Source organism: Cygnus olor, chromosome 9, assembly GCF_009769625.2.
Source record: "Cygnus olor isolate bCygOlo1 chromosome 9, bCygOlo1.pri.v2, whole genome shotgun sequence".
Taxonomy (NCBI): Eukaryota; Metazoa; Chordata; class Aves; order Anseriformes; family Anatidae; genus Cygnus; species Cygnus olor.
This window is the reverse complement of record NC_049177.1, coordinates 9,836,843-9,852,465: the sequence shown is the minus strand read 5'-3', so window position 1 is coordinate 9,852,465 and position 15,623 is coordinate 9,836,843. Positions and strand designations below refer to the sequence as shown.

The following is a 15,623-nucleotide window of genomic DNA, read 5'->3' as shown; positions in this document are numbered from 1 at the left end:
GAGGCATGCCAGATGACAAGTAAGTCACTTTTCTTTAGCACTACAAAGATGAAATCATTCATGGGTTGGACAAATATAGCACCTCTTTCTCTGAGACATGGGAATAACAAAAAGCGTTTAATTTAGTGAACCTGCAAATTTTCCTTTAGCCCAGTTGATGATTAGCCCTTCCAGGCCTTTACCATGTCTATTTCTTTCTACGTGGTCCAGATCATTTGAGACTTAACATGACAGGAGAGAAATTTTTCTCAAACTTTGTGACATTTTGAACAATTACAAGCTTTACAGTGTGGCAAAGACAGAGAACACTCAAACTTTTCAACAATGCAACTCTCTCAAATTGTGATGAGCTACCAAATTTACAGCACTCCCACAATAAAACCCCCAAGATCAACCAAAAACCAAATATATACCGCAGTGGAGAAAAAATTAAAAAGAACAAACAGCGTTTTCCTTTTCTCTAAGGCTGATTGGCTAAGGTAGGTGTAAGAAATTTGGTTGTGAAGCCTGTATTACATGAGAACTACCTTCCAGTATCTCATCTGGCTAATAAATGGGATGACAGGATGTGATGGCCCAAACCAGTATTAAAAAAGTTGTAGTGAACAGGGTGCTCATCATACTCATGATTTTGAATAGTTTATTAAATGAAAGGTGAAGCATCAGTTTTAAATTGTACAAAAGGAAAAAAAAAACCTCATATTGTAAATGTACAATTTACAGAATTACTAGCAAAACCAATCAAGGAGACACTCAAAATACAAAAACCTATTGACTGCAAACTGAACTGGAAACCCATTGCAGGTACCGTGATAATAAATGTTTGTTATACAGTATTCTACAATGTTAAATTAGGAATCAGTTTTCCACACAGAGGACTGTGAAGCACAAGGTTCGTCTGAGACTATGACTCAAACCGGGCAGCATTTATTATGCTACTATGCTCACAGAGTTATCGTGATGACAATTTAATGCAGCCATTCCTACCCACCCCTATTACCTTTGGGATGGACAGAAGAGAAAGGGAGGTAATGTTATTTTATTAAGTTCCAGCCACTTCTCATGTTTTATACATTACCCAACCAATGTCAGAGGAATGGCTGAATTACCTAGTCAAACATTTTTGGCAACATTTTTTTCTGTCTGAGAACTGCATGTGTTGTAAAAAAAAAACAAACCTCAGCTTTGTGAAATGCTGGTTTGTTTTTAGATTCTTTTCCCCCCCAGCCAGTAAGCACTGGGTATTAACGTTGTTTTGTTTTTAAATAAGCTTGTAAAATAAAAAAGCTCCATGATTATTTTGCTGTTGCTGCAAAAAAAAAAAAAAAAAAAAAAAAAAAAAGCACCTCTAAAACTGCTGTGCTCCAAGTGGGTCAATCTGCTTTGTATCTCAAATGCTAATATTAGAATGCAGAAAGGAAGATTAACATTTTGGGGCTGATTCTTAGAGATACTAGAGTCAGTGCAAGTTGTGGATGGCCAGCACCTCTGATACCAGGCCAGTTTTAACTAAGTAGCAGCTACTAGGCAGAGTCATAAAATCGAAGCATAACGAAATTCCAAATTATTGAAGACATTGAAAAATCTCTTATTACAATGAATTAGCTGAGAATGTTTTGGGTTTTTGTGTTTTTTTTTGACTTTTTTACTTTTTTGAAAAATCGTATTTTTTTCAAATAATTACTCTTAATATGCACAGTTAACACTGAAAATGTAGCTGTATTCCATTGTAAGCTTAAGAACTTCACCATCTAAGCACAAATTTCTATGCAGCACATACAGTACTTCTAACTGGCAAAATTAATTTACAAAAATAGCGCAAAAGGGTATTTACGGCATGGAAAGTAGACTTTTTTATGGTACAGTTAAAATTGCTTTTAGTATGCTAAAGTGATTCCTTTTCCCCACCCTTGAATTATTGTTTTGCTTTGTTTTGTTTTTTCAAATAGGAAAGTTGCTGTTTATGTACCTTGGACTGGCAGGGCTTGAAGTAGGTAGTAAAAACAGCAAAGTGATTACTTGAGAACCATTTGTGTGTTTTACTGAGAATACTTTATTTGCTGGTATAAGTTGCTAAAAATGCACAGAGCAAGTACCAATAGAAAATTTACTGTTTTTGTGTCCCCATGTGCTATATAAAATGAATGTTACACAGCATCTGTTGGAAAAGTGGCTTCATGGACATCTCTTACTTTATGTCCCATTATAAATAAAAATAAATCTTCTCAAGAGTATAAAATCTGGGTTTATCATATCAGAATCTGAAATTTTTTGGCAGAGATGCACGTCATTAGAATTCTAACCTCTTCTATAAGAGTGTTCTTCTCAATGCCTATGAGAGGACATAAGCGTACCATAATGTTAATCAAATCCAGTGTGTTCAAAAACACTTTTCTGTAGCCAGAATGACCTGCTTATAGCATCATTGCTAGTCAATGGCTGATAGGCATAGGTTTAATAAAAATGGCTAGCTTTTAAAACATAAAAAGGCAAATGTTAAAACTGTTTTAAATTGTACAGCAGAAAAATAAAGGTAAAAAGTTCTGTTTTCACTCAATGTTGTTTTCAGAAAACATACGTAGAACAGTGTTTATTTTGACAGCTGTCTTAACAATTTAAAACTTCCTCCTCATCCAGAAAAAAAAAATCTGTATTAGGACAGTCAAGAACAGGGATACAAATGATTTTTTAGGTCAGCCTTTCTGAGGTGACTGGATTAGCCAACATTCCTTTGTGTCATTAGGAAGTTCCTCTTCTTTCTGTCACTACAAAAAGGGATTGACCTTAATCATTTGGTTAAAAATCAAACCGTATCACATCAAAAATGTGTTTTTCATACAAGCTATCACAGTATATAGGCCTCTAGCTCTAAACAATAGAGTTCCAAATTTGTAAAATGTCTTCAGCAGACTTCAGAACATAGGCATTCCAAATCCCTAGAAAAATGATTTAAAAGACAGTAATTAATTAAGTGCAACAGTTATCATAAAAGAACCTCAGATAAACAGCAAGTACTAGTAAAGTCTTACTGAATCATCCTCAATGATAGCTGCGGAGTCAAAGAAGTCTGGCCTCAGTTCAGCCCGTTCTCGTCGGTTTCTTGAAGGTGGCTAAAGAGGTGAGTCAGACATTTTAGTACATGAGATCAGTTAACTGACTATAAAGGACTCCTGTGGCTCTACAGCTAACAGGCACTAACATCTTTACCTGTTCCTTTAAAAAATAGCTATGCATGGATTTCCATAAAAGCTCAGATACAAATATAGGCTCCGACACATGAGTGTACTTGTTAAATTCACGTTTTATTTAAGGAATGGACTAAAAGCTGATGGATACTAAAGTAGTTTTAAGACCATCCTCATAGCTAAGGACTTGCTTATGGCCCCTGCTGACTTAACGGTGTTCTTGTATTAAGACTATGTGCCAGACTGCATAGAAACTGTCTGCTTTATGCTTTTACATTTATGATGAAATTCCAGCTCTGACATGGTCAGAAAGTGGATTTTTTTAAACAGTACTTATGATGTTAGAATATTTCTGAGGACTGACCTGTGTTGTCCTGCCATAGAAATGTTAAGAATAAATGTGACCTGTGCTGGCTTGAACAATTCCTTCATTTCCTTTCCATGGATTGCCACTTAAAGGCAATCTTTACTTACTTGATAATCATTTGAATGCTAGTAATAATCTCAGCAACTGAATTATTGCGTACATTTTCTTTCCAAGACATTATAGCCTAGTCCTAAAATAACCTATGCCTTATAATTTGGATATTAAAGGAGAAATATGAAAGCATAAAAGCCAGTGAAGTGTATAATGCAAACTGATCCTCCTTCCCATTTTACAAGAAAAGTATTCATTCAGCAGAGAGAGGCTAGTACGGTTATGGTCTTTACAAACACAATCAGTCACATTACCACGAAAAGAGCCACAGTTACAATCTGATGATGCCACCTTGTTAGGAGCAATACCAGTAGCGTAAGGTACTCCCTCAGTGCCTATCCACTACAGCTTTCTCTCGCTTCTGGTGTGCCAGCACAACTCTGTGTGGCTATAAACTGGACGACACCATGATTAAGGATCCCCTATCCACCCCACCTCTCAGAAAACAAACGAATTAGAGGACAGAAACAACTCTGTGATCACAGTGAGGTTTCATAAAGCCCTCTGTCAGCAAGAGAGTTAATGATGCCTGTAACAATGGCACAGGGAAGGAAACACCACCCAGGGTATCTTTGGCTATATAAATTTCTAAACTCTTCATAATGTCAAGCAACAGCCCGAGTCAAAAGCTGTTACTGGATTTTGGACCACCCACTTGCACTCCATGATGCTGAGCAGGCAGCGTCGTGTAATGTTCAATCAGATGGGGTGCGCTGGTCTCACCTCTTTTCCTCACCAGCACTCCCTCTGTCCTTTAGTGCATCTAGCACTTGGCTGACTGCAGAGCAAGTCAGCTCAGCTCTTTCTTTAGCACTCACCTGAGAGGTGTCATCTGCACTGATGCAACTATACTGATATTCTATAATTCAACTATACATATATTATTATATATTATATATTATTATATTATATTATATTATTATATATTATAATATATATATATATATTCAATAATACAACTATACTGATATACAACTGAAACGCTGTAATTCACAACCGAATTCTCATAGGGTGACAAGTTAAAGGTGAATGAGAGTGCTTCAGGCACTTGCTACTGCCTGAATCTAGAACATCAGGAAGAGTGCTAAGCATTGCTTCTTGTATTTCTATGAAAAAAATATCAATTGGGCCTGAATCTGCAGTTTTAGGTTCCATGAAATATTCAGATAATTTTCACTTTTTAATGCTCAGATAACAAGAAATTAGGCTCAAATTTTGGACATTTTTGTTTGCACTTAAAAATGCCTTTTAAATTATCTTTTAACCACCTTAAACTTGCTATTAATAAGATTTACTGACCAGATCAATGACCATTGTGTCCTCAAATTCCTCATTCATATCCTCTAGCTGACCTCGTGAAGACATCATTACATCTTCAAAGATGGGCTCAGCGTCATCTTCCATTAGACCTCGTCTGATTAAATAAAGAGAAAGAAAAAGTCATTTTCAAGCATATAAATTTCCCAACCATGAACTTTCTCATTAAGAACAATGCTCAAATCCTATCCCTTAATATCTTCACATAAAATCTTACATTAAGACTCAAGCCAGCATATTTTCTTAATATTAGCCTGAAGAAAATCTTATGTAAAAACAAACCTAGCACTTGCAGAGGCTAAAGCAGGAGGTCCAGTGTAGTATCATTATAAACACTAATTAAAACTGTCCTTAACAAGAAAAAGGCAATAACCTCACTGTGTTTGCTTGCCCATTTACAAAAAGGAGTTAACGCTGTTTGTCAATATCACTGGTAAATGCCTGGGAATCCACCACTGAATCCCAAACCAGTTTTTAATGCCATAAGGACTTGATCTTGCAAGAGACTCTGTCCCTCATCCTGAAAAGCACTGACGTGCTGGAAGACTTGGTTAGATCAGCACCAGAGCACGGAGCACTTTGCACAACAGAACGCTTCAGCATTTGCCCATGTGTGTCCCAGTGGTACGCCTTGGTAAAAGATGATGTAGATAAAAGAAGCTTAAACAGGTTCACAGGAAGACTGGACAACAACTTAGAAGAAAAAGTCACTGCAAGTTACTTAATAGACATAACAACGCTTCATGGAAACTGCCTCAAAATAGTTGAAGGCTGGCAGAGAATTATGGAAGATTGTTCCACATATTTGCCCTGTTCACTAGGCACCTGCTCACAGCCATGGTTAGAGAAGGAACACTGGGCTAGAGGGGCCATATGGCCCTGTATCCATCCCAACATGACAAAGCTGTTACTCTGCCTTTATTAAGAAGAGTTAAACATCACAGAAATTACAAGCAACAACCCAGAAAAGGTAACATTTAAATGCAACTTTGTCATCTAAAATGATTCTGATCTGGAGATGAAGGTGCTCTGAACACTTACACTGCATGCCTTACACCAGTTCTCCCTTTCATGTAGTTCATTCCTGTCCTGTCCTTTCGATTTAAATCTTCTAGCTTCTGTTGGCCCAACCAAGATATCTGCATCTGGGGACTAACAAACATAAAGCAGGATTATGACTGAGAACACTAACAATTTTGAGTTGGCTATGTTTAGACAATATCTCCTCAAGTTTTGTGTCTGGGTATGTTTCAGATTAAGATATTTAAATCACATCCATCATTGTACAAGTCTTCTGGATTCCCTTCTGCAATTTGTCTCCTCCCACTGCATGTGCACAAAAAAAAATCCATTAATTGTTGTAATAAAAACAGCTACAGAAAATGCTAATGTTACTCATTCATTAATGTGGCATGCACCTGAAATGGGAGCGCTTCTAAAATTCATTAAATCCTACTTCACTGCCTCAGGCAAAATATGAGTCAGAATAGCTCCAAATTAACAACTGACATGCGTTTTAAGACAAAAATGTCACACAAAGTGAAAAACAAATTGCTTTTAAGTATGTAGCCCCCATCAACTTTAGCATCTAGTAACTTACCCACATGTAAATGCTGAAAGACTGTACTTAACACCAACTCAATCCAGCAGTAGACAGCAATATATTTGGTATGTTTTGTGTGTTGCAGCACAAAGAGACAGTATGAAAATAAGTGCAGCTCTTCAAGAGCAACACCAGTCTTTAATTACGTAATCTCAGACTGCAGTAAGCGTATTTTTGACCCTCATTTTTCATAGAATCATAAAATCATTTAGGCTGGAAAAGACGTTCACGATCACATTGAGTTCAACCATCATTTTAAAAGCAGCATTAGATGCCTATATACAGGTAAGTGTAACTAATTTTAAGTGATTTTTTCCTACAGAATGCACAGGATCCTCAGGCTCAGTTCACAAGGGTCATCATGATCCAGCTATAAGGTATCTTGGGACTCATACGAGACAGCATGTTAAGTGGGAAGCTAAGGTGACCTGTAGGATGTGTGGGGAAGACAAACTAAAGCCAGGCTGAAAGGAAACACTTCCTCCCCATTTTTTTAGTTCACACAGTCAACTTGCATGTAGAATCCAGCTCTTTGAAAAAAACAGAGGAGAGTGATGCTGAATAGTACTCTGCTTGCAGCATTCATCTGAGATAGGAGAAACAGGGGTTCAAGCCCCAGGTGAAAAGTGTGGCTCAGCTTCCCCCCAGAAATAAGGTTCTCCCACATCTTATGGCAGCTCCTGCTCATCAGGCTCAGGAGGGTAAAACACAGTGAGTGAGTGGAAGCTGTCCCACTTTCCCCAACTGATTAAATATTCACAGAGAGAGATCTAGCTTAGTGTGCAGCACACCAAGGTTAGATTAGAGAGGGTCAGGAAAAAGGCTCTCACTTCACCAATTTTTTTTTGTTTTTACTGCAGATTAGAAAAAAGGAGAAATTGAGAGCCACAAAGTCTTCCTTATAACCTAGAAGTTACAGCAACATCTGGGGAGGCAAATCCTTGGCTGCAGGAAGGCAAGCAAGAGACATGAACCCAGATTACATGTGCCATAGGAGTAAGGTGAAAAGATACTATGGGTCTGACTTAACAGGGGTTCTTCCTCAGCTGTGCTTTCTTTGTGGTCAGCTGGAGTTTTCTGCCAGACTGAACTGTAGAGGTGAGAAAATAAAATCCATGCCCCCACTTGCCTTGCGCTCACACCTTTATGTGCCAACCCTTGTTCCTTCCAGGGAGCACCAGCTGGGAAAACTTGAGCCCATGTCCTTCGCACAGGACCACGCAAGTCCCTGCTGCAGTGTGAAGCAGCCCAGAAATCCTTCCACCCTACCTCACTCTGTCTTGTGGTGGTCACATGGTTAGCATGGGGAAAGAAAGGTGGCTCAACTCATTTATGGAAACAACAAATAAGTGCTCCAAAAATAAAGAGTTATTTGTAGCCAGCTGAGCTGTAAGTATCTCTTGTGGTGAGCACTGACTCACGGATCATATCAGGGCTTCATCTGTTGTGCTGCTGCTGCCTGCGCACGTTGCACACACAGCTAAGGGAGAACAGGCTGTGCCTTTGAGAGGACATTTCTTTAGATGTTGCTCAGATTTTACGAGCATCTATGGCCACAAGCTTTAATAGCTTGTATGTACAACAGGGTGGCATACGTACACCACTGACATTTGAGACCGGAGAATATTTAACGTCCCAAGGCATAATGACCATTGTTAATAATTATTTCTATTAAAAAAATTCTGTGATTAGAGAATGCAGGATGAAGCAGTAGAACTTAGGATACAGCAGGGTGAGTGCACATTTGGGAAGAACTGGGAAGCTGGCAAATACGTATCAAGAAAAACATGATGGACTGAAGTTAGAGGAAAACCATGGCCAGGTTATTATACACTACATTGGTAGAAACCTGACTCATCTGGCCAGCATAATACCGCTCTTTTATACAGATAAACCAGATCAGTAAAGTTAGCTATAAAAGTTATAAAAATAGTCTCCAAACCAGTTACTACTTCTATTTTTAAATTAATAGAATTAGCAATAATAGCATTCTCTGAAGTCGTCTTTGTTCTTAAATGAACTACTGACAGATAGCCATCACCATTTTTCCCCTCTAAATGGATTTAAATGGAGTTGACTGACAAAAATGTATACATGATTTAGGGCAAAATAAAGCTGCCTGCAAAATTGCCCAGAAATGGAAATGACAAATTCAGCAGCTAGAATTGGACTGAAGGGTTAATTTACAAGAAATCAGTTAAGATGTCTGGAGAACCTTAACCGTACAAGGGCAGAAGGAAAGAAAAGAGAAAATCTAACAGGTCTTTAAAGAAACAGTTCAATCCAGCCTGGGGCCACAAACACTACAAAGATTTAACCGTAATCACGTGGTTATGGTCTGAGATAGTTTTAACATAAATAATTTCTACCCTGATTTCATTACAACATATTTTTCCTGGGAATTTAAAATAATAAAAGTATTGTTGAGCTATAGCCAAGACCTTTCCAGTTGTTTTTGCAAATAAATACTGTGTCTATGGAACCACAGATTATCTGTATAAGTAACAGCCAACTCCTTTGCCTGGCTGTCACTCTACTTGGTAGAGATGTTCCAACACTTACTTGTGTAAAAAATCTTGTTCAGATGCCTGCTCTGTCTCGTGCTCCTGGATCTGCTCTCCCATTTGTCTAGTGTTCTCTCTCAAGACAGTTGAGGTGAGCTGTGGTGCTTGCAGTGTCGCTGGAGTATGTATGTTTTCATTCCTGTTCAGCCATGAGCCTTCTAGACTCTCATCTAGGAAAGAAACGTTTAAAATTACTGATCCATTTGTAATAATAAGCAGTGCAGTATTACTGCCTTTAGCATCCCTCCAGCAAACTCACTGAACCTTACGTTAGTAATTAAAGCCTTTCATCTACTGACACACTTCAATACAGTTCATTTTAGTGTCAACACCTTCTGCAAATTTATGTTTTCAATAGTTTAGTATCTATTGAAATAGTGTGCCTTTAAGAGATCAACCGGATAAATACCCAAAATGATAAATTTTGTGTTATTTTAAGGAAGGATTACTACTAGTTATTCTCAGGAATAATAACTATTCAAAGTAGAAATATTTAACAAAACAAAACAAAAAACATTGCCAACAAATATTGCATTCCAGCACTGCCTAAACTGTCAGGTGTCTTGCACACATTTAACAGAGATAATTCCCAAGTATTGAGCTGGTAATTTAAATATAAGACCATGAATCTCATATGCATAAAGCAAATGACATAGTGAAACACTAAAATGAGGGTGGAGGATAAAACACCAAATCTGGTCAGCATAGACGGTTAGAAACTTCAGTAAGAACCATTTCAGTGAAGTACAGAGGGGACATTTAAAATAAGGAGTGGTCTGGCTGGTGTGAACTCTGAACTATGATTTCAGATAGTATATTTAGAGTTTAGAGCAGATGGGAGAAATGGAGGTGGGAAGGTGACTGAAGGTGTAAATGGGATGCTGTGCTCATATTGAGAAGGGAGCAAACAAGAGGGGAGAGTCGGGGGCTTGAGGAGGAGAGGAGCATGTGAGAGAGCAGACAAGTGTGTAGGCAAGAGACATGCAGAAGTTGCTGGAGCAAGTGAAAGACAAGATTACAGGAGAGGAAAAGACAAGATTTACTTTACTTACAAGATTCACAGATTTACTAACAGGAAGAAATATGTAGTGAGAAAGCATGTGGGGATCTCAATGGATCATTTCATTTTTTTCTATACCTTTTACTACCCTTTAGGCTTAAAAGTTGTCTAAAAGTTGCCTATTTGTCCTTGAATTTACATTTCATAATGCTATTTTTTAAAAATCCTATTCATGTTTCACTTTCTTAAGGCATTGTGAAGAAATGTCAGAACAGTCTAATACAGGGAGCAGACTGACTTTCAGTAACAACAGGGAACGTTCTCCAACCTGGACAGTCTGCTGAACCCAACAGACACTGGATTTAGGTGAAAGGAACCACGGGGTTCTAGCTCTGGTTCTTTGATACTACGATAGTTTCTGCAGTGACCATGTCTTTGCTTTAGTTCCTTTAGAGTGGATTTTTTTTTTCTTTTTAATCTTAGCAGGATTCAAAGAGAGGTCCACATTTGTGATTTTAATGCCAAATAAAAATTAAAGGTAGGACTTTTGGAAGGGTTATAAAAATATGTAAAGATAAAATACAACAAAGACCCGTGTACATGCTGTGTACAGACCATCAAGTAACTTGTAGGCATCCAGCTGTTCAAAAGACTGGTTCTTCATAGCTCAAGTTCTACAGACCAGCAAACAGTAAATACCTATTTCTAAGAAGAGGATTACATCTCTGATTATTTCATGAGCTCATCGTTTGTACATACAAAATAAACCCCTTGCATCCTCCCTGAACCTATATGCTGAGGTTGTACAGAAAAGCTTTTATGAGTAATAAAGGTCTGCATAGCGATCTGTGAATTTAAGGTCTATTAGGTATCACATAGAAGAATGGAGAAGGGCATCACTTCCTAAGTGGTGTTCTTCAAAACATGTTATTCTTAAATGTCATACTATAACCCAGAGCTGTATTTACAGGGCTCAGAGGACATGCACATATCCCACCCACATGAGCACTCCAGGAGAGGCAGTGTTCATCTGTCTTCTCTCCGGCCACCAATTACTAATGGGGGAATTTCAGGTTACTATAGTGAACAGTGACACTGGAACACTGTCTAAGGTAAGACAAATCCTTGCTGTCTTCTGACAACACAGTGCTGATAAGATGTAAGCAGACCCTCATATACTCTGTAGATGTCAGAATCCTGTCAGACCCACAAAAAGTCTTGGCATAGTCTCATTGGAAACTGCTGTACATTCAGATTTTTCAGGAACCGAACAAACAGCTGAATAACCATGGATTTGGGCCTCCATTATTTTAAGTCAGTGATGTTGGTGAAAAATTCAGGACCACAGCTGTTACAAGGAAAGGTGATAGTCAAAAGGAAAGCGTTGCAAATAAACTCTCTCTTCTACTGATCACTGAAAGAAGTGGGCATGAAAAGAGGTGGAGCAAACAATGTCATAAAGCCTAAGCCTAAGACTTGCCTTATAGGGAAGCAAGGATATTACTACACTTTCCAGGAAAAATAAGGATATTGGTAGAATAATGAAAATAATAACAGGAAGAAAGAAAAAATCTTCAGCAGTTGAATTCTGTGAAAAATATGGCAACCTGCAGGAAGCAAAATGACGTTTGAAGCAAGCAGTGCTTTATTTACCTGCAGTACTTTATTTACCTAGACTCTAGGTTGGCTGTTAGAAACTGGAAGACGTATCTCATGTACTGCTCAGCATAAGCTGTAGGGGAGAGAATGGAGTAGGAGTGCACACAGACCAACTTTTGAAGTCTGGAGTATTTTGGTAAATGGCTGTATATTCAGGAGAATTGGCTTTAGATTCTTCACTGAGGGGTTACTACAGTAGATTCCAACCTTGGAAAAATCTCTGAAGTTTAAAGATCCCACTTACACCTACTCTGCTGAAACAGTAAACATATATTCACATAAATGTGCACTATATCCTGCGATTTCATGCAGATTAACCAGGAACAGATGCAATCTTGTAAAAAAATCGGATATCATAGCCAAATTCCTGATTAACACTCCTCAAGTCACAGAAAGAGTAAATATAAACACTGTGTATTGATATCATTTTGAACAAAAACATGCATCTTTTTAGCATACTCCAATGGTCCTACAAAAATAGTGATCTATATCTGAATTTCTGCCTTGGCCTTGCTCTAACACCCTATTAACAACTGCTCCAGGCTGAAACACAGGTAGAAAAAACAAGAATCTGTGAGTAGAAAAAACAAGAATCCATGACGGAGAAAGGTGTAGAACAGGTAGCTCGACAATCACCTCCTGTTTCCAACTTCAATAAAAGCTTTCAGTAGATCTCAATCAGCAAATCTTAGTGTGGACAAGCAGGAATAAGGACTTGTGATGGCATTTCTCATAAGGAAGTGTTTAAGCTTGCAGAACAAGTGTCTTGTTGTTTCTACGTACAAAGTATAAGGAAAGCTGTAATGTATGTACAAAATGAGAAATACCTCAAGTAGGCAATATAAACCATACAAACCTTCTACTTTCTTTTTGTGTAGCGGTGGTCGCCCTTTCTTATTTCTCACTGAAGAGGTTTTGTTGCTGCTGCTTCCACTGTTAACAGACATTCTGTCATCTTCGCCACCCGTAACTAGTGAGTTTCTATAGGAAATTAGTGGAAGCCATACATCTTCTCTTCTTTCCATCATCTGTTCTGTCAGAAACTTCTCTAAGTAGGAGTGACTGAAAATAGAAGACAATGAGTGCAGAGGCTCAGCATGTTGCTTTCCCTGTAATTAATCTGCAAGGCCTCTTCATATTGTTGACAACTTAACAGAAATCCCACATGGTGTTTCCTTATTTTAATTTAATAACATACGTTGATAAGGCACTGTACCTTTAACTGATTAAGAATTCACATAATTCCGTCAAAACAATGTAACATAGTTAATTGTGTACAGGTTACTCAGATAAACAATACAAAACGTTCTCTCCCTGACATCCTCCCACATTTGTCTGCAATCATTCACAGCATGCTTTACTTGAATTCCTTTTCTGTTTTGCATAGCAAGGAAGCCACTTCTATATATTGCTACTGTGTCAGCAGACAGACTGAATTAGAACCACTATTGTGAAGACTTTTAGATCCTTTTGCATCTTGTAACAGGAAAAGAACGGTTTCCTTAAATGCAAGCAGTTATTTTTCATTTAAAATATTGAAGATCTGTTCCTTTGCTATGGAGAAGTCCAAAACACTTACTAATTTATCAGAGGAACCAAACAACTTTATTCTTGTATATGGCCTGGAGGGCATTTGAATTGCTTTCTTTTTTCAACGATTGTTTAGTTAAGATGGTCCATAAAATGAGCAAGCAAATCCACATAAAATGATTCTAATGAGTTTCAAGCTACAGAACCAAGCATTCAGAAGTTAGGCAACTGAACTCAGGGTACTTCAACATTACTTCTGTCCTTTCAACAAATATATGACAATGTACGCCTTGATCACAATCTCATTCAACACCACATTGCCAGGTTATCATCACTTGAGTGTCAAACCCACAAATTCAGTAAGGAAATAAATTCTTCATCCCCCTTTTGCTCTGTTAAGCTCATGGCAGGCTCAAACTTCTTGCACAGTCTAGGTGAAAGAATAGGACAAGGAGCCACACTATATATGCCTGGGTAACAAACACATCCATTTTTTTAATGGGATTTTGTTTTGATTCGGTGAATAGGATCACTTTACTCAAGAAACTGACATTTTTCTGTCTGTTTTATTCAATATTGTGACTGCTTGCCCTTTTCATGTATACAGCCAGTAATATCCAAACCTTGGAATGAATAGGAAATTCTTGGTTTATTTGCTCTCTCTCTCACAGTACTGAACAGCACAACATGTGAGTGCCTCCTGATTTCACAGAACTTGTCTGCAGAACTGCCTTGAAACTTAAGAAGTTTTCCTGCAACCAATTTATATTCACACAACCAGAGTGCAGAGGTGATGCCCAAACTGTAAAGAAAGACAAAATATACCACTTGGTTGTTCTCTACTTATTTGATGCCAAACCTGAGACAACTTTTGCTCACCATTTTAGAGGAGCTTCGTATCAGCAGTTCTTACCAGCTTCAGCCAGGTTAGGAACTCCAAACTTGTGGCGGTAAGAACATGTGCTGAGGCTCCAGCAGTCAGTTGTCTAGTCTAAGCTGTCTACTGGAGAGAAACAAACTTCTCCACAGGTATTTCACCTCTGTACTGTCTTAGATTAATTCCTGTGGATTTTCTTGCCTTTATCTGCCCTGAATGTTTGTAACTGTGTTAGTAAAGTCTTTTCCTGACAAGTATAAGAGCCTGGCACCTTAAATGCATAGTTTATAATATATCCATAGATTTGAATAAATCTATAAATGGCTATCACTAATTCTGGGGGTTACATATAAAAGAATTAGTCATATAAATAAATCAGACAGCAAAACTAAATTAAACCAATGTTACTGCCTCACCCCCAAAATGAAAAAATCTCCCATTTCTCCCCCCAAATAACAGTAACAATAACACAATAAACTAGGAAGGAAGTAGAAGCTTAGCCAGAGAGTAGTGTTTGCTGAACTGTGACAGGAATGGTATTTTGCACCAAGGGCAGATGGCACATGCAGACATATTGAGTAGATAATTTGTTTTGTTTGTTTGTTTTAAGTAGGGGAGGCAAGCTGGAGGGCTTCTGGAAGACAGGCAGATATGCTGGTGAGACTTGCAGGGTTATTCTAGAGCACTTTTCCCTCCAGAATAACAGCCCATTGCTGAGCTTAAGTACAGTCACTTGGCAGAAGGAGATCAAGCCAGGGAGGGAGGTAAATGATCCCGTACACAGGACTTCTCCACCAGATGGTGGTCATGTACCTTCCTGGTCGTAGGCTACCCCTTTGCAGGGAGGGGGCGAGGTCCCTCTGGATTGGAGGAGTCATTCTACAGAGAAGGGCAAATCAACTATCCAGAGCATAGCTGAGAATGAACTGTCAGCGAAGCACTATGGGCAACGCACCCATTGCCTGATGGGTGCGAACATGACAGATCTCTCAAGGGAAGGAACGCAGAGATCTCCAAAAAACCATATTTGCATGAAAGCAAGTAATCTTGACTCTACTCATAGCTACAACAGCCAATGGAATCTAGCGCATGTCTGAACTCATCTTAAAACAGTAATTTAGAACAGATCTAATAAATCATGTCCTGTTTTTTTTTTTTTCCATTAATCTTCAAAATGCAGCTAAAATAAATAGCTCAGATACAGATGACTACAAGAAAGTCAGATAAAATCAGGAGAAATGGTTTCCACCACAGCAATCTTTGCAGTCCTGACAAAAACATAACAAAAAAAAAATGGTAATGTGGAATGCTAAGGAACAAGACTCCTTGAAACACTGAATTTCATGCAAAGGATCAGGTCTAATAAAGCTGTCAAGCACACTGTGTACACATAATACAAATTCAGACTTT

The 15,623-nt window shown here is 38.2% G+C and overlaps 1 protein-coding gene across 10 annotated transcripts in view; it reads right to left on the bottom strand.

Moving 5' to 3' along the window:
• Positions 1 to 1,943: 1,943 nt before the first annotated feature.
• STAG1 (stromal antigen 1) overlaps positions 1,944 to 15,623 on the bottom strand; it is a 183,452-nt gene continuing 169,772 nt past the window's right edge. For all 10 annotated transcript variants that reach the window (XM_040566489.1, XM_040566487.1, XM_040566485.1 and 7 more), the window contains 6 exons: positions 12,663 to 12,868; positions 9,146 to 9,317; positions 6,022 to 6,132; positions 4,963 to 5,077; positions 3,030 to 3,110; positions 1,944 to 2,936 (listed from right to left, as the gene is read on the bottom strand). In XM_040566489.1, coding sequence (XP_040422423.1) covers positions 2,913 to 2,936; positions 3,030 to 3,110; positions 4,963 to 5,077; positions 6,022 to 6,132; positions 9,146 to 9,317; positions 12,663 to 12,868 — 709 coding nt within the window. In that variant the 3' untranslated portion in view covers positions 1,944 to 2,912. The remainder of the gene's footprint in view (positions 2,937 to 3,029; positions 3,111 to 4,962; positions 5,078 to 6,021; positions 6,133 to 9,145; positions 9,318 to 12,662; positions 12,869 to 15,623) is intronic.